Source organism: Borostomias antarcticus (assembly GCF_949987555.1).
Source record: "Borostomias antarcticus genome assembly, chromosome: 10".
Lineage (NCBI taxonomy): Eukaryota > Metazoa > Chordata > Actinopteri > Stomiiformes > Stomiidae > Borostomias > Borostomias antarcticus.
Window position 1 is genome coordinate 18,001,841 of NC_140243.1, and position 19,809 is coordinate 18,021,649.

Below are 19,809 nucleotides of genomic sequence, written 5' to 3' on the forward strand. Positions count from 1 at the left end.
TTTTCACAGGGGGTTCTGTAAGGCTGCGATATGTGTCTGTCACACTCATCCATCCACATGAAGCTGGCGTAGGAATAGAATATAGAGCATCGACAGAATTGATAAGAACGCGCCAAACGTTCCACTGTCACGTTTAGAGCATAAAGCCACTGAAGCCCCTCCCACACTGCAACATCCTGCTTCCGGGTCCTGCCTGCATCACCATAAGCCTGCGGTGACAGGGTCTAATTGTGGGTTTGTCATTAAGTATAGTAGTTAGATTTGAGCCTATCCAGTTATTTCACCGAAGTGATGTTGTTCTGCTGACTAATGCTTACTTTCTTGGGACTGAGAGGCCTGGTGAGTCAGAGTCTTGGCTGAGTGGTCCTGTCTGGGCTCTCTGGAGGAGATGAATGCTTAATGGAGGCCAGGCAAGGAGCAGGACTGGGCTAATGGTGATTTGTTTCGGCCCTGGCCTGGAATGCCCTGGTGCTGAGTGTCAGTGGTGAGGAACGTCAGCGGAGATGCTCTGCTGTTGGTTTCAGCACGCACACACACACACACACACACACACACACACACACTTTGGAGCTGTAATAAACACTTTTCAGCCGAAATCCTGCACTTCCTACTTCGATTCAGAGGAATTTGGACCCAACGTCAGAAACATTCCCTGGCGTTTTGGGTTCAGTGTCTCCGGGCTGTATGCCGTCGGCCTACATCCCCTGCCGTAGTAGCGTGACCACTGCGCTGCTCGTATCTAACGGTCAAGCGGGATGCAACAGTTCCAGGGCTGAGGCAGCGAGACATGAGGGAAATGCAGAGAAGTGTATAGTCATCTCAGCCAACCCTCCACTGTCCCCCTGGCCACTCGAGGACCCCCCCCCCTCGCTACACCCACCTCCTCTTCCCCAAGGCTGAGATCAGGGGAGATAAGCATGCGATTCACACTGCTGGCTCTCGCAGCTTTGTACTGACGCAAGTTAATAAAACATCACTGGACGAAGTCAAAGCGCTGTCATTAAAAGGCCTTTAATCGAACCCAAATGTCCCCCCATGCAGACGGGAGGCGGAGCGCGTGTTCCCTCGCTGCCGAGGCCCTGTGGTGGGTGTGCTGTGCCGGGGTGCAGCCTTTTGCTCCCTGTCTTCCTCGGCAGCCCGCCTCTCTCAGATTAAAAGCCCCAGCTGTGGGCCTCGTGATAAACCTAACGGTCGCCTCCATGTCCCAATGTCCCTCTACCGTAATCTGATAACCCGCTAGGAACCACGTTGCTTTTGTCGCGCCGCGTGCTTCAGAGGAATAAGCCTGTTACCGCGTAGAGGTGTATTTAGAGATTTATTTAGACCCGCCACAAAATATAGTGGCTTATGTGTGAAGAGCGGCAGCCATAGCGGCGGTATAATACCTTCTTTACACTCTCTTTGAAAGGCTCTGAGGATGTGCTTCCATATCGAAAGTGCGGGGTTTATTGACGCCGGCACGCAGGCTCGATACGATTAACGTGGCGAAGTCACTGCGGAGATAATCGGGTTCCCCTCACAGAACGCAGCCTTGCGAGAAATCAAGTCGCTAATTCAATTCCAATATCCGAGGGGAAACCGGAGATTACCTCCACGGAGATTTGGTGAAAGGAAACGCAGCAGTGTGTTTTGGTAGCCTTCTCTACTGAGCTTTGAGATCTGAAGCAGATTGAACATCACAGAGCGAATGAAGCTTTGTTTAAACAGGCTTTCTGTAGAGGGCTGTAGCCTATTTAAATGCCTGTTTTAAGATGAAACATAGGCTACGAGAGAATCATTAAATCAAAGACATATCTGATGAAGAATAGGCTACATTCAGAATTCAGCCTAAGAATGCAGGGCACGTGTTTGGAGAGGGAGTGTGAGTGATAAGTTATCCTCACACTAGACCTTCTAATGGCCCTCACTCAAGTTATATCAACTCATAAAAGCTTCAAATGACGGGTTAATCGAGCAGAGGGATGACATGTAGGGGAGAACCGGGTCAAAAGTCGCACTTTTTGGTTTGATTCCATTTACTCCGAAATTAATAGAGATAGAGATTCCACATGTTATGACACACAACTTGCACATGTCCTTCACTATTATCAACTGTAATTTTCGTGCTAGGATATAAGAGCTTAAAATAAATAGGGCGAGAACGGACCGAGTGCAATGCGACATTTGTCCCTGCCGAGCGGGACAGAAGTCTCATAGGAGAGGGGCAAACGTCGCACGGCTGCAAAATGTGTCCTATCTCTGTTTTTTGGGCATGTAATTCTCTTTACTTTCAACGAATGTATTATTAGACATAATATCATGTTTGTATCAAAGTAATCAATGTTATAGGTTCAAAATCCATAGAAATAATGCGGGGTTAACAGCAATGTTTGGCGATAGGATAGCCTATCGGCAGGAAATTAATTTATTAGACGAATGGTTAGTCTGCACTAGTCATTTCCTTGTCTCGTTTCCACTTGAATATAACAGCCTATGAGCTGTCTTTCTTCCAGGAATGTAACAGCCTAGCAGCTATCATCCTTTCAGGAAAGACCACCCCTAGTTGACCTCACTTATCCAGGTGCGCGCGGAGACCCTTACCAGTCAGTTGCCAGTGCGTTCGCTCGAAATGAAATGTCAATTTATCACATCAAGTCTCGTCTGCTTCTCCACAATATTTAGGCTATAGGTAAGTGATAATCTGCATACAAAGTTGGTCAATAGCATTAGAAAGATCATTAAGAGAGCTTTCATTTGACCTGTTCATTCTGCCCAAATGTCACTCGCGCACCCCTCTGGTTCTAAGCCATCACAACGCGACTTCTGTCCCTCTACGGGATGCGACTTCTGCCCCGCCACGGTCTCCTGTCATTTCTCCCTGGCTTGCAGGCACGACTTGATCGCACAAAACTTGAAACCTATGCTATCATGTAGCCAGCAGATGTGCTAAGAAAAGTGCATATGTTTGCAAACTAATACAAGTGAACACAATTTTACAATCGAAAAATGCTTATGAGACCATTATTTTACTTATATGGGGCAAAAGTGGTTTTCCGTCGTTCTCTCCGTCAAATATGCTGCGGTCGCGCCCAAAATTTGAAGGGAGCTCGTACACGGTAATATGCGCAGGCATGTTTAACCACGTGATTGCAGGTCCAGTCATTCTGGAGAAAATGGCAACGCGACTTTGGTCCCGCGCGACTTTTGACCCGGTTCTCCCCTAGTCCTACAATTCACCTCCAAAAAGAGATGGACAGAGAAAGTGGTTCCTGGCTCTCTAATTGGCCCTATAGTTTCCAACCCTCCTCTCTAATGCACCTATCACTCTACTGGATATTTTAAATCCTAACCGATTTTGAAATGTGGTTGCATCACGCACATAAGGACAATCTTAACCGATGTTCTTATCTGGAATCTCAAACAAGCACACAGTATGAGGGCTCATCACACAAAACAAGATCTTATCGTGCCCGAGGGAGCAATGAACCACTCATCTCACCGTCTCGCTTGTAAAGTAGTGACGTAATAATCTTAAATATCAAACGTTTGATATTCTCAGGGCCGCCCCACTGTGTCTGCGAGCCGATCGGGAGGTATAAAACTGGATCTGTAAACCCTGTGGGTTCTGTAAATTGGATCTGTAAAAAGATAATCTGGGCCGAACATCGGTACCGACCAACGTTCCAGACGAGATTTCTCCTCCGATTGTCAGGAGGGATAATCGGCCCCAAAATCCCGTAGTGTGACCCCAGCATAACCCTCTTCTCCCCCCCGGCTCTCCCTAGTTGCTAAGAAGTCCCAGTGGCTGGATAAGGAGGAGAAGGCGCGTCACCTGAGGGAGCAGCAGATCGAGGAGCGGAGGAGGAAGTTGGAGGAGCAGCGTCTGAAGATGGAGCAGCGCCGGTCTGCCCTGGAGGAGAGGCAGAAACAGAAGCTGGAGAAGAACAAGGTGGGGAGACGCTGACAGGACGACCGAACGGAATGGAAAACAAGCATAGATGAAATCCACCGCCATTAGTTCAGTTGGCATTGCCTTTGGGCCGTAGGCTACGTTGAATACCGTTTGAATTCAAAGCAGTTGTTTTTGGCTAAGATTGCTTCGACAATCTGTCAGATATCATTAGGGGTTAATTTGCTCTTTCATGACTACATTAGAGGTTAGGGGTTAATTTGCTCTTTCATGACTACATTAGAGGTTCATCTAAAACCTCTATATTCCTCAAATCAATACTGTTTGATCTATCCCCGCGAGTCATTCTGTGCTTTGCTTTCATCTCTAATAGTGACTTACAGTACATCCGTGTGTGTGTGCGTGTGTGTGTGTGTTAGGAGCGCTATGAGGCGGCCCTCCAGAGGTCCACCAAGAAGACCTGGGCAGAGATCCGGCAGCAGAGGTGGTCCTGGGCCGGGGGGCTCAGCCAGAACTACAGCCAGAAAGAGGGTGAGTGCTGCACCACCACCAACCAGAACCTCCATCTAAACCTACAGTCACTCAGCAAACACTTTTATCCAAAGCCACTTACAATAATTTAACATAGGTAGTCAGTGTACCAATACTCGCCAGAACTCACAAGTGCATCTCCTTTCTGAACAAGTGACTAAGATTATAATCTCAAGACAAAGTGCAAGAGTAGCAAAAGATAAATACAATAGATGCTTAAGAGGGAGGATCTTGGTAGTACGTGTAGAAGAGGTGAGTTTTGAGCCTGCAACGAAAGATGGGCAGCGACTCTGCTGTCCTGACATCAGTGGGCAGCCTATTCCACCACTGTGGGGCCAGGACAGAGAAGAGCCGTGACCGTGTCGATCGACCTCAGGGGCCTGAACATAAACTCAACCCCCTCCGGTGTGTGAAAGAGCCCCACGCCGCCCCAGCTAGCGAGCGCCGCCTTAGCGCTGGAGCCCACCCACACGTTTTCACTCTCAAAGCTGTTAGTGTGCTAGATTCTGTTTAGTAAGCAGAGCTAACGCAGAGCTAGCTCACAGCAGCGGTGGAGCTGTTTCACACATGGTGGGTCTGGGTTATAAAGTCCCCCCATAAGGGCGATGGCTTTGGACAGATTACTTGACCCATATGCAGCACTCATTCACCCAAGAGTCATATTTGATTTGAACAATTATAGTATTAGGTAATCGGTATGGTCTGTTATGGACCATTCGGGGACTCTTACTGTATAATACAGCTCTCTCCACCTCTAAACCCCCTTGGACGGCCGGCTTCATGCTACAGTAACTCTGACATCAATCATTCTCCAGAGTTCAACAGTTCCACATGACTCCATCACAGCTATCGCTAATTAAATCACTATGAGAGAACACACACACATATACAGTACACACACACACACATGGGAGGTGGGAGGATGTCCATATCTGCTCTCAGTGGGATAAACTGCTCTAATGTAATTTCCTCATAGGAAGGGGGGGGGGGGGGGGGTTGGTAACCCTCTTTATGGAAACAGCATGGTCGTGTGCAGGAGAGGTGGGTGTAGGGAACAATGGTTTTAGGTGTGCGAAGGCAGGTTTCTGCTGAGCACGGCATTTTGACATTTTGTTAGTCTTTAAGTTACAGCTATGACATGCCTAAGGGATAGACAAATAGCATGGAGTATGCGAGTTGCAGTATGTACTGTACTATATAGTATGTAGCATGTAGTATGGACATTCGGACACGGCCATAGATACAACACCATTAAACATACACCTCAGATTACTGAGTCAGCCTATGATGTGCACCGCAAGTGTTTGGCTTGATCCAACGCTCTGGGTCATTAGCAGAGAGGGTGTGACGCAAATATTGATTTTGCAGTGCAATTCAATACGCTTGTCTGCCGGATCAGCGACCGAACGCAGGTAGAGTTGTTCATTCATGTTGACCTAGCGCTGATTACAGTAGTCCTGACTCACCTTGGCCAACGAGCCCCCAGACCAAACCGAGCGTGAGGCAGCGAAGAGGGCGGAGCCTGCCTGGATCTGCTTTCCTTCACACATGCGTCTGAATCCCTGGAGAGGCCCTTCAGGGATCCTCTGCCGCATAATCACTTACGGCGAATGTTATGGCGGTCGCGGACAGTCAAATTAGACTCTCTCCCTCTCTCCCCTCCCTTTCCTGTCAGGGGGCGGCAGTGAACAAGTCCAGACTTGAGCGGGCGAGAGCTTGGTTGTTCAGGAAATGACGCAGAGCGCTACCTCGGCCTGGGGACAAAAAGAGTGCCTCCCCGGTGAAGCCAATCAGACGACTACTACTAACAGTCCTAGGCCCTGGGCGTGGCTAACGCCGCCGTTACCATCTCAGGTCCCGCCCACGTTCTGCCCCCTGGCCTTTAGGAAACGGGACCACTTTGTTGGTCTGTGTTAGAGGGGCAGGGGAGGAGAGAGGGTTTCCAGATGGTTTGGCTCTGGACTTTGTTCAGGGTCAGTTGTGTTACGCCGGTCTGGTGAAACGGCATTGTTGATTTTTAAGCAGCGCCACCTGCTGCTATATGTGGCGTGTGTCGGTCCGTCCGTGTGTCCTCTGAGATCTAGACCAATCGAGAGTAGCCAACACTGTTGCACACCAGCAGAGGGCAGTAGAGATTGCTCATAAACCATAACTGCTTACCAGCTGGGTGTGATTTTTTGGCTGCATTGTGATATCAGTGCATATATTCATTTAGGGATGGTTTGATCAAACAGCCGATCTGACGAGTCAGCGCAGTGTCAACAGGCACGATTTTTTTTACCCATCCACCAACTACGTTTTATTCAGTTCACAATGTGGAACTTGTGATGAATAATGCATACTAGTACTGCTACTGGGCAGTCTGCATAGTATGTGCTAGCATGCTTCTTTTTTTTTCTTTTCTTTTTTTAAAGAACCACTTTTCTGATTTCCACCTGGTCGTCACGCGGCATGTTGGGAACTCTTTTTTGGATGCAGACTCCCCCCTGGAGTCATGTAGAGTGTGTCGAAATGTGTTTCCAAACCCACACTGCTCTACAGGGACGGTACACATCGCCCCTTGGCCAAATTAAATGTGTGCTGCACGGTGTGTATTTCTGTGGGTGTGGAGGGGGGGTCGGGGGATCGGATTTTACCGCAGCGAATCCAGGGACCCCACCACCCCACCCTCAACATCTCTCTGTGGTGCTCTCTTGCGTCCGCAGGCCGGTGCTCGGTATCGGCGGTCAACCTGCCCAAACACGTGGACTCGGTAATAAACAAGCGCCTCTCCAAGTCCTCCGCCACCCTCTGGAACTCCCCCAGCCGAAGTAAGACTCCGTCTGGTCCCCGGCCGACGCCCACCCCCCTCCCCTCCCTCCGTCCGTTCCACCGTGTCCGCCCACCCCTCCTACCGCCTTCGCCACCGCCAGCCTCCTCCGGCTGCCTCACATTACGTCTTATGATTTCTGGTTTTGGGGGTTCACAGTACTCCCCCCCCCCCCTGCCCTCCGCCCCGCTTGGCCCTGTGATCGATCACCGAATCATTTCCACTTTCGGTTTTCTCCAGTATGTGGTTTGTGGATTTCAATTTGTTTTCTCCCCCAAAATCCGGCCCCCTATGATTTTGTTGGCTGGTCCCAACAAGCTCATATGAATTTATGATTATAATTTGCTCTTTCGTCATATTTTGTCCTCCATGTGTTCGTTGACCTTGGGTTGTTCATTCCATGGTGATGGTCCTTTCGTTCCATTTGTTGTTGTGTTTTTTAAATCTATTTTTACCTCTCTGCATCATGGCTCGCTGGAAAGTCTTTGTCAATGTCTAGAAATGTTTTAATGATCACAAGTTTGGGTGAGTGGTTTTTCATGTTTACTGGAAATAAACTATTTTTTTTCTAGGTTACGGTGACAGTAAAAGTTTGATGGTGCCACTTCCTCAATTGCACTGTTTAAAAACTGACTCACAATAAGCCTATTGAAGCGCACTGTGTTGAATAAGAGCAGGTAGAACTGGAGTAGACTTCTGTACAGAAGTCTAAGTAGGTCAGTTTGTACCCTCGCTAACAAGCAGACAGTCTGAAAGAGTCAGTGAAGCACACAGCCATCGTGAGTCAGCACTCTGAGAGATTATGCATTCTGAAAACTTCCCAGGAGCCCTGGGGATGTTTACAAATATGCAAAGGTGAATCCAAACTCCCGCTCAGCCTCTCTCTCTCTCTCTCTCTCTCTGTCTCTCTCTCTCTCTCTCTCTGTCTCTCCCTCCTTCCCTCCCCCTATACAACGGATACGTTTGAATAAAGTCCAGTGTAAGCGATCCTCAGTTAGGGGGCGCTGATTAAATATTCAGCTATATTTGAATATATTAAATATTCAAATATTCATATTCTTATCTGATTCCCCGATCCGTGCGCCCACGCCGCACGCCGCCACCCCCGTCTCCCAGCGGCGTCTGCGGAGGCGCTGACCGGGATGCATGCTAACGACCGCCGGTGCTGTTTGTCCCCCGCCGCAGCCCGTAACGTCCAGCTGAGCCGCTGGGAGAGCAGCATCGTGGACCGGCTGATGACCCCCACCCTGTCCTTCCTGGCCCGCAGTCGCAGCGCCGCCAGCGTCCTCGGCAGCAGCAAGGACGGCCGTGAGTAGCTCTCCCTCCGCACAGGTTTAGTCCGGTTCATTCCGGTTCATAAGTTCATTCTGTTCATCAGTTCATCAGTTCATTCCAGCTCATCAGTTGATCAGTTAATTTCAGTTCATCAGTTCAGCAATTCATCAGTTCATCAGCTCATCAGTTCATCAGTTCATTCCAGTTCATCAGTTCATTTCAGTTCATCAGCTCATCAGTTCATTTCAGTTCATTTCAGTCATTCCAGTTCATCAGTTCATTTCAGTTCATCAGTTCATCAGTTCATTTCAGTTCATCAGTTCAGCAATTCATCAGTTCATCAGCTCATCAATTCATCAGTTCATTCCAGCTCATCAGTTCATCAGTTCATTCCAGTTCATCAGTTCATTCCAGCTCATCAGTTCATCAGTTCATCCGTTCATCAGTTCATTCCAGTTCATCAGCCTATCAGCTCATCAGTTCATCAATTCATTCCAGTTCATCAGAAGTGCATTTCACAGCAAGGTCTTGAACACACTTTACAAAAGGTTCAAATCCTTTATTTATTTTTTTTAAGGGGGGGAAGGGAAGAATGAAAGGAAGAGAGGTGTGAATATAGCAGTGAGGGACGCGCTCAACCAGCACCCTACAAGCCGCCATGCTGACGGAGTTACATGTTGTGTTCTGTTCGTTGTCTGCCGTACAATAAGATCGGTCTCCTGCTGTCTCCCCTCTCCTCTTCCTCTCTCTTCCTCTCTCTTCCTCTCCTCTTCTTCCTCTCTCTTCCTCTCCTCTCCCTCTCTCCTCCTCTCCCTCTCTCTTCCTCTCCTCTTCTCCCTCTCTCTTCCTCTCCTCTCCTCTCCCGCTCTCTTCCTCTCCTCCTCTCCCTCTCTCTTCCTCTCCTCTCCCTCTCTTCCTCTCCTCTTCTCCTTCTCTCTTCCTCTCCTCTTCTCCTTCTCTCTTCCTCTCCTCTCCCTCTCTCTTCCTCTCCTTTTCTCCCTCTCTCCTCCTCTCCTCCTCTCCCTCTCTCTTCCTCTCCTCCTCTCCCTCTCTCTTCCTCTCCTCTTCCTCTCCTCCTCTCCCTCTCTCTTCCTCTCCTCCTCTCCCTCTCTCTTCCTCTCCTCCTCTCCCTCTCCTCCTCTCCCTCTCTCTTCCTCTCCCTCTCTCCTCCTCTCCCTCTCTCCCTCTCTCCTCCTCTCCTCCCTCCCTCCTGCAGAGTCGCCCCTGTGCCCTCGCTCGTCCTCCGCCAGCCCCCTGGCCCTGACCAGCCCCCGGCCTCCCCCCCATCACCACCACCGCTGCTCTGACCACTGGGCCGTCACGTCCAGCACGCCGGACATCACCCAGCGGCAACGCGCCCGCGACTCCGTGCCTGTACGACCAACAGCTCACGCCATCATCACCGCCATCTTTATCGTCTGTTCTGGCCAGCCAATCGCGTTGCTCGTCTCGTCCCCTCTTGACCGATCGCGTCCCCCCCACCCCCCCTCTCTCTTTTCCCTCACAGATGGACAAGAAGAAGAAAGAGAAGGAGAACGAGAAGGAGAAGAGCGCCCTGTCGAAGGACAAAGTGCTGAAGAAGAGGCGGTCCTTACCCAGCATGAGGCACAGGCCTGATCCCAGGTAACCCACCGTCCGACATCATCGGTATCGTCGCTCAGAAGCCACGCCCACCTAGAACACGCGACCCCGTGACGTCGGGTCAGGGGCGCGGGTCGCCGCGAGGGCAGAGACGCCCGCCTCTCCGCTCCGCTGCGTCCGAGACGCTTCTAATAAGAGGAGGGCGGGAGGAGAAGAAAAAAGGAGCGCCTCTGACTCGACAAAAGGATCTGAGGAGGCCGCGGGTGCCGGCGGTCGAGGAGGAAGAGCCGGTCTGGCGTAACGGAATGTTCCCCTTCTCCCCCGAGCGGTGCTGGGAAGCCTTCCCCGTAACTCCGATGGTGACAGAATGCGGCATGTGCCGAGGCCGCCGGCCGGGTCAGGTCGGGTCAGGTTGCTCCTCTGTGGTCCCACGCGCCCGCCGAGGCCTTTTATAGCCTTCACAGAGAAGACGGTGGGGGGGTTTATCAGCGTTCGACTGGTAGAGGCTTTAGCCATTAGCATCGCCCTAGCATTCATGTTGACGTTGCCTGAAAGAGATGCTATGTTTAATTTAGAGGCTCTTTCAGAAATAAAGCCAAATCTCAGGGCAGAGTTTTACTCGAGTGGAGACCGTATCGGTTGGATGCGTCAGGGGACGGCCGTAGCTCTGGAGGTAGAGTAGCTGTCTGGGAATCCAGGGTCCAGCTCTCCCCGCCGTCGTGTCAAAGTGTCCTTGAGCAAGATACTGACCTGAAGTTGCCCCCAATGAGCAGGCTGGCGCCTTGCATGGCAGCTGCCGCCATCGGTGTGTATGTGTGTGTGAATGGGTGAATGAGGCAAGACAAGTTTGTTTGTATAGCACATTTCAGCAACAAGGCAGTTCAAAGTGCTTTACACGAGACGTTAAAAGCATCAAGACAAAGTGCACAAAACACATTATAAAAGGTCATTTAAAATGAAATGCAAAAAAGGACATTCAAAACAAAATGCAGGAAAAATAAAATACAGGAATAAAAGTTACAGTGCAGTGTATGAATGAATAATTATTTGATTTAATAAAAAGCAGCGTCAAAAAGAAAAATCTTCAGTCGTGATTTAAAAGAGCTGAGAGTTGCAGCAGAGGGAATGCGAGGCCATTGCCATTGTGCTTTGGATAAAAGCTCTGTATAAGTGCAGTCCATTTAACATCTTCTCTCTCCCTCTCTCTCTCTTTCTCTCTCTCACTCTCTCCCTCCATCCCTCTCTCTCTCTCTCTCTCTCTCCCTCCATCCCTCTCTCTCTCTCTCTCTCTCTCCCTCCCTCTCCCTCCCTCCCTCTCTCTCTCTCTCTCTCTCTCACTCTCTCTCTCCCTCCCTCTCTCCCTCCCTCCCTCGCTCTCTCTCACTCTCTCTCTCCCTCCCTCTCTCCCTCCCTCCCTCCCTCTCTCTCTCTCTCTCTCTCTCTCTCTCCCTCCCTCTCTCTCTCTCTCTCTCTCTCTCTCTTCCTCCCTCCCCCCCCCCCCCTCTGCAGCCCCAGTCCTTTGTCCAGACAGCGAGCAGGTTCCCCCGCCACCCCCCGGTGCAGGCCGTCCTCCCCCAGCCCCGCCGCCTCCCCCTCCCTCAGCCCCTCCCCCAAGCCCCCCCCCTCGGCCCTGGCCAGCCCCTCCACGCCCAAGGCCCGGCCCAAGAGGGCCCGCACCCCCGCCCGGCTGACCCACCGCACCTCCTCCCCCGCCGCCCTGGAGCGGGCCAGGGAGACCCGCCACCCCGCCACGCCCGACCGGACCAGAGGTAGGCGCAAGAGCGCCCGGACGCTCGGACGATTGGTGCTCGTTAATCCGTCTCACCGCTGGTTTGAGGTTATGTCCACTGCTTAACCCACCATGGAAACTGTAGAATGATTATACTTTTTTTTGTTTTTTGTTGAGACCACTATGTAAAGCCATACATTTTCAAGTTCCTTTCCCCTCAGAAAAGCTGGACAGGAACTCTGTCTCTACCCTCTGGGGAGGCGCACTATTTTTATCCAGCGGTAGTTCTGGTGGGTTTAGACCGTGTCCCTGTGAAGCTGAAGAATGCTTGTGAAAAGCTGAATAGAACCATGAAAACGGTTTCCTGTCAGGACACGGTAGCTGGCAGCCTTGTCCGAGGAGATTACCATCACACGTAATTAGGCAAGCAAACCACCAGAGCTCGTTAAGTAAATTACACAGCTCCTCTGCCTCTTGTCTTCTCCTTCACACAAGAAGCTGTGCGCTAATTACAGTAAATGCTATAATCACAAGGTTCCCAGACTCCAGAAATTTAAAATATCTGCTAATCGGTGCCCCTTTAATTTCAGTCAATGGCAATGCTAATGTCTGACGTTTGTATGAACAAAATATATAGTAAAACGCAGTAGCAACAAAACAGAGGACAGTTGGCAAAATGATTTTGAAACATTGATGGGAGCTTGATGATTGATTCACAGACCACAACAGCTAACCGCCCCTCCTCCCCCCCGCTAGGTTCCCCCATAGCTCCTGCCGTCGTGGTATCCTCCGCCGCGGCCACGCCCCCTACGCCGAGCACGCCGGCCACGACGCCAGCCTCCCCCGCGGCGCCAGAACCGGCCCAATCGGCTGCCGGTGTCCCCGCGGCCTCGCCCGCTGCCACGCACGCCCCCTCCCCGGCAGCCAAGCCCATGGCCGGCACCAACGACCCAGAAGAGGCGGCCCGGACCCTGGCGGAGAAACGGCGGCAAGCCCGGGAGCAGAGGGAGAGGGAGGAGCAGGAGCGCCGAGAGCAGGAGGAGAGAGAGAGGTCAGTGACTCCTCGCGGTCGCCCACCCCGCCCAGTGCAGAACCCTAGCTAACCGAGCCTCTGACCTTGACCGCGAGCTGCCCCGTCCTGAACTGAACATGAACTCAACCCAACCTCAAAGCGCACCTCTTTCCCAGGCTCCGCAAATGCGCGCGGAATGGTCGACGGGCATTTAACCGACGTCATATCAATGTGTTTTACGTGCCCGGCTCTAAGCTCTGCAGCATATGCGTTTGAATCAGGGGGCTCCTCAGCTCTGGCTATCGTGTGTGTGTGTGCGTGTGCGTGGAACCATTTTAACCCGGAGGTGTGGAGCTATTGACATTTGTCCAACAGCTTGGGTTCCCCTCGCCAGTCCAGTTCAGGAGCTAGGGAGGATTTCCTGTGCCGCCCTGACCACAGTGACTATGCGCATATGTATTTATATCAGGACAGCTGGGCGGTGGGCTCTGGTTGCCACTCTCCATTTCAGTCCTCAAGAATTTCCACTCTGATTCTAATCATTTCATTTCCTGCCAGCTGAATGTGGCTGTTTGTGAAACGGGAGACATCGCTGAGACTCTCATCACTCAAACTTTAACCTCTTAGGACCACATATAGGCCAATACAAATTTCAGGTTTCAGGTCCGTTGAGACAGATAAACGTTTACATTTTTAGTCGTTTAGCAGATGCTTTTATCCAAGGCAGCTCACATTTATGAGCTGGTGTCGGGGTTAGGTAGGTGGTAATGGTTGATGGGAAATCACATGTCAAGTGCCCTGGCTGGGTCTCAAACCAGCAACCTTTCATTTACCGGTCAGATGCTCCAACCACTGGGTTACATACCATAAGTTATACATAACAGCAATATACGGCATAGAGACAGACACACTGCTGGTTTTGATACGGTATAGGTAGTCGTGCTGAATGCCCGTCCCGCGTGTTTAGGGTCCTGAAAGAGGAGCGTGCGGTGCGGGAGGCGGAGGAGAGGAGGCGCAGGGAGGAGGAGGCGCGGGCGATGGCGGAGGAGCAGCGTCTGAGGGACGAGGCCCGGCGTGTGCAGGAGGAGAGCGAGACGGAGGAGAGAGCCAAGCAGGAGCAGGAGGAGAACCTACGCTTGCAGAAACAGGTAAACGAACGCGACGTGGACTACAACTCCCAGCAGGCCGAGGGGGCTCTACGCATAGCGTGTTGTGATGTGGGCTCGTGGGTATTGGAGTTCTATACCAAGATGTGCTTCAGGAGAATGGATGTTAGTGGCCCTGAGGTCAGATGTGCCTTGGTCCCTCAGATAAGAGTTAAGGGCTGGTAGTTTTGCTGTAGGCAGTGATATCGGTGACAGAGCTATGACTTCATCATATTCTAACACACAGACACCTAACACACAGACAGACACACACACACACACACTCGAACAACACACCACCCTTATCTTTCTAACTTCTTATCTTATCCACACAACCTGCTCCTGTGACAACGGGGCATTCGAGAAAACTGTCTGGCTTTCAAATCACATCATAATTGCCTTGACCCAGTTTGTCAACGCTTGACCTCGTTGGATAACACATCTCTGAAGCAGTCCAACCCGAACCTGCATCAACGTCAACTGTAGTTGTTGTTAATGTCTGTCAATATTTGTCCAATGGCATCAGGTGGCCCTTTCCCTGTTTGAGTGAGTGATACCCAAGCGGTCTGTGGTTCCCTGTGTTGCTCAAGCAAGGGAAGTTAAGGGGAATTACCTGTATTTGTTAGAGCAGGTTTAGTGTTCTGGAAAACACCATGATTCAGAGATTGTATGAATCATGGTGTCTCTGATTTCGGTTTTGTCATGCAATCTCTCTCTGTCTTTTTTTTCCCCACTGCCCTCTACCACCCCCTAGTGGTCTATCAATGAAGTCAGTGTTTTTACATTGTATGCTGTTTTTTCACACAAACTTCAACATTTCACACTTATATAATCGCCCCAAAATGTTCAACGCTAGTTCCAGCGCTAGCTCGGAAAGAGGCTTTCAACATCCGTAAACAACAATTCAAGAAAACCGCCGTGCGCTTGTAAAAGAACCGTGGCACTGTTGTCCTCTCTAACAGATGTGTGCGTCTGTTTCAGAGAGAGGAGACCGAGGCCAAAGCGCGCGAGGAGGCCGAGAAACAGCGCCAGGAGAGAGAGAAGCACTTCCAGAAGGAGGAACAGGAGAGACTGGAGAGGAAGAAGGTGAGAGCGAGTGGCCGTCATCCGCAGTCAACATTCTCACATGGAATACATGCCTTTTGTGGGCATGGATAATGACGCCCCGCAGCCCAGGAGAGGGATGTTTTTGGCCGCGCTCGGAAACGGGCAATGTTGTTGTGATTTCTCAGAGCTGCACGCCGTGTGTTTCCGTGCGTGTGTGTGTGAGTGAGGGCGGATTCAAATAAATAAAGCTGTGATGGAGCGGAGAGAGAGAGCGCTAGCTCGCCCTGAGAGAGAGAGAGAGCGCTAGCTCGCCCTGAGAGGCGGTGTCTCTGCTCCACCACAGTCAGGCTATGGAGCAGATGTGAAGTCTCTCTCTCTCTCTCTCTCTCTCTCTCTCTCTCACTGTTGCACTCTTCTCTCGTTCTCTCTATTGCACTGTTCTCTCTCTGTTTCCCTCCTCTCTCTCTCTCTCTCTCTTTTTCCCTAGTCTCTTTCTCTCTCTCTCTCTCTTTCTCTCTCTCTCTCTTCCTCTCTTTCTCTCTCTCTCTGTTTCCCTCCTCTCTCTCTCTCTCTCTCTCTCTCTCTCTCTCTCTCTCTCTCTCTCTCTCCCTCTCTCTCTTCTCACACCTCTCTCCCTCTGTCTCTCACCTCTTTATCTGGGCCTGCCAGCTTGGCTTGGCTTGGCTGCATGTGTTCAGCCCAGGGCCCAGCTGAACGAACCCAGGAGAGAACGGCATGTCCTCTACCCAGAACCCTGCTGAGTCACCTCACATGGCGCTGCTGAGTGTGGTGGCCGCTTCTCTGCCCGACCACAAGTCTGTAGGGCGTGCCTAACTAAAGCCTGCAGCTCGGAAACAGCATGTAGGCCTAGTACAGTACAGTCAGCGTTTAGGCCTAGTACAGTACAATACAGTACAGTACAGTACAGCTAAAGAGCTGTAAAAAGCCTGTTCCAGACGTATCATTCCCCAGCGAGCCTCTCCTCTCTGTAGGGCTGTCAATTTTTTTGGGATTTTGATTTTTTCATTTCCCGCGCTGTCAAAAACACCTCAGCGAGGGGTAGCAGTGTTCACAGTACAATATTACAGTCAAGGGTTATTTTATTAGGCTATTATATTCATGAAAAATCTTTAAAGAAAAAAAAGAAAAAACATATACATTTGAATATCGTTCGAACTCTACTAAATTAATTTGAATATATTCAAACTCAATTTCATGGCACTTTTGACAGCCCCACCTCTGTGACTAAAACGGCATGTCTCCCCCCCGCCAGCGCCTGGACGAGATCATGAAGAGGACGCGCAAGACCGACGGCGGAGGAGAAAAGGTATGGTTGACCGCGAGCGCCGCCGGGGGGGGACGGGGGACAGGTCAGCAAAGCTCCGCCCCTTGTACGCCGACTCGCCACTTTGTCGGCTTCAGCTGAATGTCGACAACTCTGATTCGGTCTTCTGTCCACAGAAGTCCCCACCCACCAGCCGGTTCAACGGCGGCGAGACCGGCAGCGGCAGAGGTAAGCAGAGACGGCTCCGTGCGTCCGGTCCCGCTCGCTAGGGCTGCCGTCTCCTCCGTGTCGGGCGAGTCGTTACCGACGACCGTTCGTCTTCGGTGAATCCCGGGCGGCGATCGATCGGTGATATGATATGTGATATCGGTGATATGATATGTGATATCGGTGATATGATATGTGATAAGACAGCACCCTCCGCCCACGCGCTGTCCTTCCATCCGGCCCCGGATATCATCACCGACGTCGTGCCGCGTCTCTGGTCGTTTGTCAGACTACGTTTCCGCCGCCACCATTTATCGAACGTGAGCACGCCGTGCACGATCCTCTTCCCGTCCGAACCGCCTTCCCATCCGACTGTTCATATTACAGCAGATATTGGATTACTCCTGCCTCATGGTGTGTGAAGCGCAGCTTTGATGCTCCCACCTGAGACGACAGGCAACATCTGCGTTACGTCCACAGACAGGGAACGTTCCACGTACAGGAACGCCAAGGCGCCAAGGAGTCGCTGTCAAACGCTCTTAAAAGCACTTTGCAGCGATAGTTCGCTTCTCAGAATGAAACGTTTTGAAGGGAGGAATCGCCCCCCCCCCCCCATCATCCGTCGCCCCGCCCCCGGAACATCAGCGCGAGGCCCAGGAAGGAACGGGAGGGCGATGGGGGGGGGGGGCGTGGGGTACGAGGCCCGGGGAGAGAGGCTGAGTGCGTGTGTGTGACCCGGTGCCTGGTAGGGGAAGCCATTACAGGAGCCCCTGATGTGGTGAGGAGTCCCCCCACCCCCCCTCCTCTAATCAGGCGTGTGGGGAGCGGGCCGCAAACCCCGGCAGATCTGGGGGGGGGCGGTGTGGGGGAGGAGGAGGAGGAAGAGGAACCACTGAGATATATAATCAAGAAGTCCAGCTCCGCTTGATTTCCCATAGTGAATTCTGGACGTGCTTCGGAACGACGCTGAAGGACAAACTGCCAGCTGTGTGTGTGTGTGCGTGCGTGCGTGTGCGCGTGCGTGCCTGCGTGTGTGTGTGTGTGAACGTGGGTGCACGTGTGTGTGTGTCTGTGTGTGTGTGTGTGTGTGTGAAAGTGGGTGCCGGTATTATGTTTTCATGCAGTGGATCAATTGATGTCTTTGTTTTATTTCTCCAGCCTCTGCTGACCACCAGCCCAGCCCAGAGGTCAGCCAGTCCAACAACAAGACGGCGAACGAGCAGAGTGCTCTGAAGGAAAGGTAAGCACTCTAATTTATTTATGCTTCTTTGTCTAAACCTCCTTCGTTTGACATCTGAAACGGTAAACCATACGAAATGGACCACCATGATCGGTGTAAAACAAGCAAATCAGAGAGCTGTGTGTGAGTTGTCTACTAATCAAGACTCTACAGCAGAATTGTATAATTTCAAAACCACATAACAACAGAGAGCCTGGGCCCAGGCCCAAGTTAGAACTGTAATGATATTGTTAAAATAAGCAGAGTTTCATCTGATTTCTAGTTTGCGTCCGCTAAGAGACCTCTTGAGAGAAATTCCCTATAACCGACCAATTCCTCTCCTCCTCTCTACTGCAGCCCTGCAGTACATGTGTTCAACGGTGTCCAGCCCAGCAGGCACGAGAACGGCCTGTCCACCAAGGAAGACAGCGCCCATTTTGAAGATATCATCCAGCTAGCCAATCACGGCAACAGCACCAACGGAGGGCGGGACAAGTCGCCGAGTGACATCCCCGCCGAGCCAATCCTGGCCTTCGAAAATGAGGAGCCCTTCCTGAAAAAAGCTGGTCCCATGAAGCCTCAGCACGTTGCAGGTACCTGTACATACAGTCGATAAAACCTACGGTAAAAGTCATATCAGAAAGATATATATATATATATATATATCCCTCAATCAGACAAACTATGGTTGGTTCTCATACACACATGCAAAGAACGACTATCAACCCCACTGCCCCTCAAAACCCTTGAACTTCTCTAACAGTGTCCTTAGCTGCAGACTGAAACTGGCTTTGGTCGCTTCTCCTCTTCCATTTGACTTTTAACATTAGAGGCAGGGTTCAAATCACGCTATAAAGATGGCAGGGCTCAAATCACGCTATTAAGATGGCGGCCCAAGGCGCCGCGGAGTACATTTACCGCGGCTGCCCTTGGCACGGAGGTGGCACGGGGACAGCGCCACGCTGAGCACGTAGCTTCGCTGGCATCTCAGGGGCAGGTCATCGCCGGCGTGAACACCAGGCCCCCTGGGGAGAGGGAGGGGGGAGGGAGGGAGGCGAAGGGGGGGTGGGGCGCTGGGTAGGGGACCCGCTGTTCTAAATACAGCTCCCAAACAAAATTAAATCTGTGCATCTGAATAGTTCATTTAAAAAATTAAAAAATCAATGCCGAGTTAATTAGCAACTTTCTAGGACACTTCTAAATTTGGACTGGTTTCTGAACTTGTGTGGGTATTATTTCCATAAATGTATAATACTGATGTTTTTTATTAGGTATATTAGTATAAAAATTGGATATTAGTAGCATATACACATCTTGATATACTGTACATATCACTCCCTTTTCCTGTCTGCCTCCTAGCCTAGAGTTCAGGGCTGCAATGGAAATAAATCATGTGTATTTTTCAAAGTGTCTCATACAATCAATCAATCAATCGACCAATCAACCAATCAACCAATCAAACGGTTAGGAATATTGGCGCGGGTCGGAGTGTGAGGGTATCTTGGTAGCGACATCTCTCACTCCTGTCCCTCAGCCCGGCGCCCGGTCCGTGTGGAATCCTGGGAGAGGTCCATGCGCAGCTATAGTAGCTGCCGGGGGGATGGAAACTGGAGCCCTTCCAAGTTATGTACACCCCGCTCCCAGGGACCCTCCTCCCCAACAGCGGCGTCAGCAGCGCCCCCCCTCCCCCCTTCCCCAAGGGCTTGGCCTCCCCCCTGTCTGCCGACAGCCCCTCGGCCATAAATAACATCCAAAGCAAACAGAGTGGGGTCGTTCATTCCAGCCACTCTAAAATGACATTTTTAATCAGGCATAATTTATTGGGGCCCCGCCGCGCTACAGTCACAATCTCAAGTCTTCCAAACAGAGTTGTTTTCTATTCTGTCTGCGTGCCCTGCTCTCCTTACCTCTGCTGTCTGGGATTCATGGCTGGGCTGTGACTAAGGAGATTGATGCGTCTGGGATGTTACAATATAATTCCATAGATGAGGGAATGTTTATTTCCAAGCATACCGCAAGGGCTAATTTGAATGTCGCTACCCATGAGCGCCCGGGCCCTTCGCTGACAGGTGGCGCCGTC

The 19,809-nt window shown here is 51.2% G+C and overlaps 1 protein-coding gene across 3 annotated transcripts in view; it reads left to right on the forward strand.

Moving 5' to 3' along the window:
- map7d1a (MAP7 domain containing 1a) overlaps positions 1–19,809 on the forward strand; it is a 44,130-nt gene that overhangs the window by 22,732 nt on the left and 1,589 nt on the right. For all 3 annotated transcript variants that reach the window (XM_084444211.1, XM_084444209.1, XM_084444210.1), the window contains exons 5-17: positions 3,765–3,928; positions 4,309–4,420; positions 8,415–8,537; positions 9,721–9,878; positions 10,012–10,127; positions 11,595–11,854; positions 12,571–12,865; positions 13,794–13,974; positions 14,953–15,057; positions 16,292–16,345; positions 16,480–16,531; positions 17,669–17,750; positions 18,087–18,322. In XM_084444211.1, coding sequence (XP_084300337.1) covers positions 3,765–3,928; positions 4,309–4,420; positions 8,415–8,537; positions 9,721–9,878; positions 10,012–10,127; positions 11,595–11,854; positions 12,571–12,865; positions 13,794–13,974; positions 14,953–15,057; positions 16,292–16,345; positions 16,480–16,531; positions 17,669–17,750; positions 18,087–18,322 — 1,938 coding nt within the window. The remainder of the gene's footprint in view (positions 1–3,764; positions 3,929–4,308; positions 4,421–8,414; positions 8,538–9,720; positions 9,879–10,011; positions 10,128–11,594; positions 11,855–12,570; positions 12,866–13,793; positions 13,975–14,952; positions 15,058–16,291; positions 16,346–16,479; positions 16,532–17,668; positions 17,751–18,086; positions 18,323–19,809) is intronic.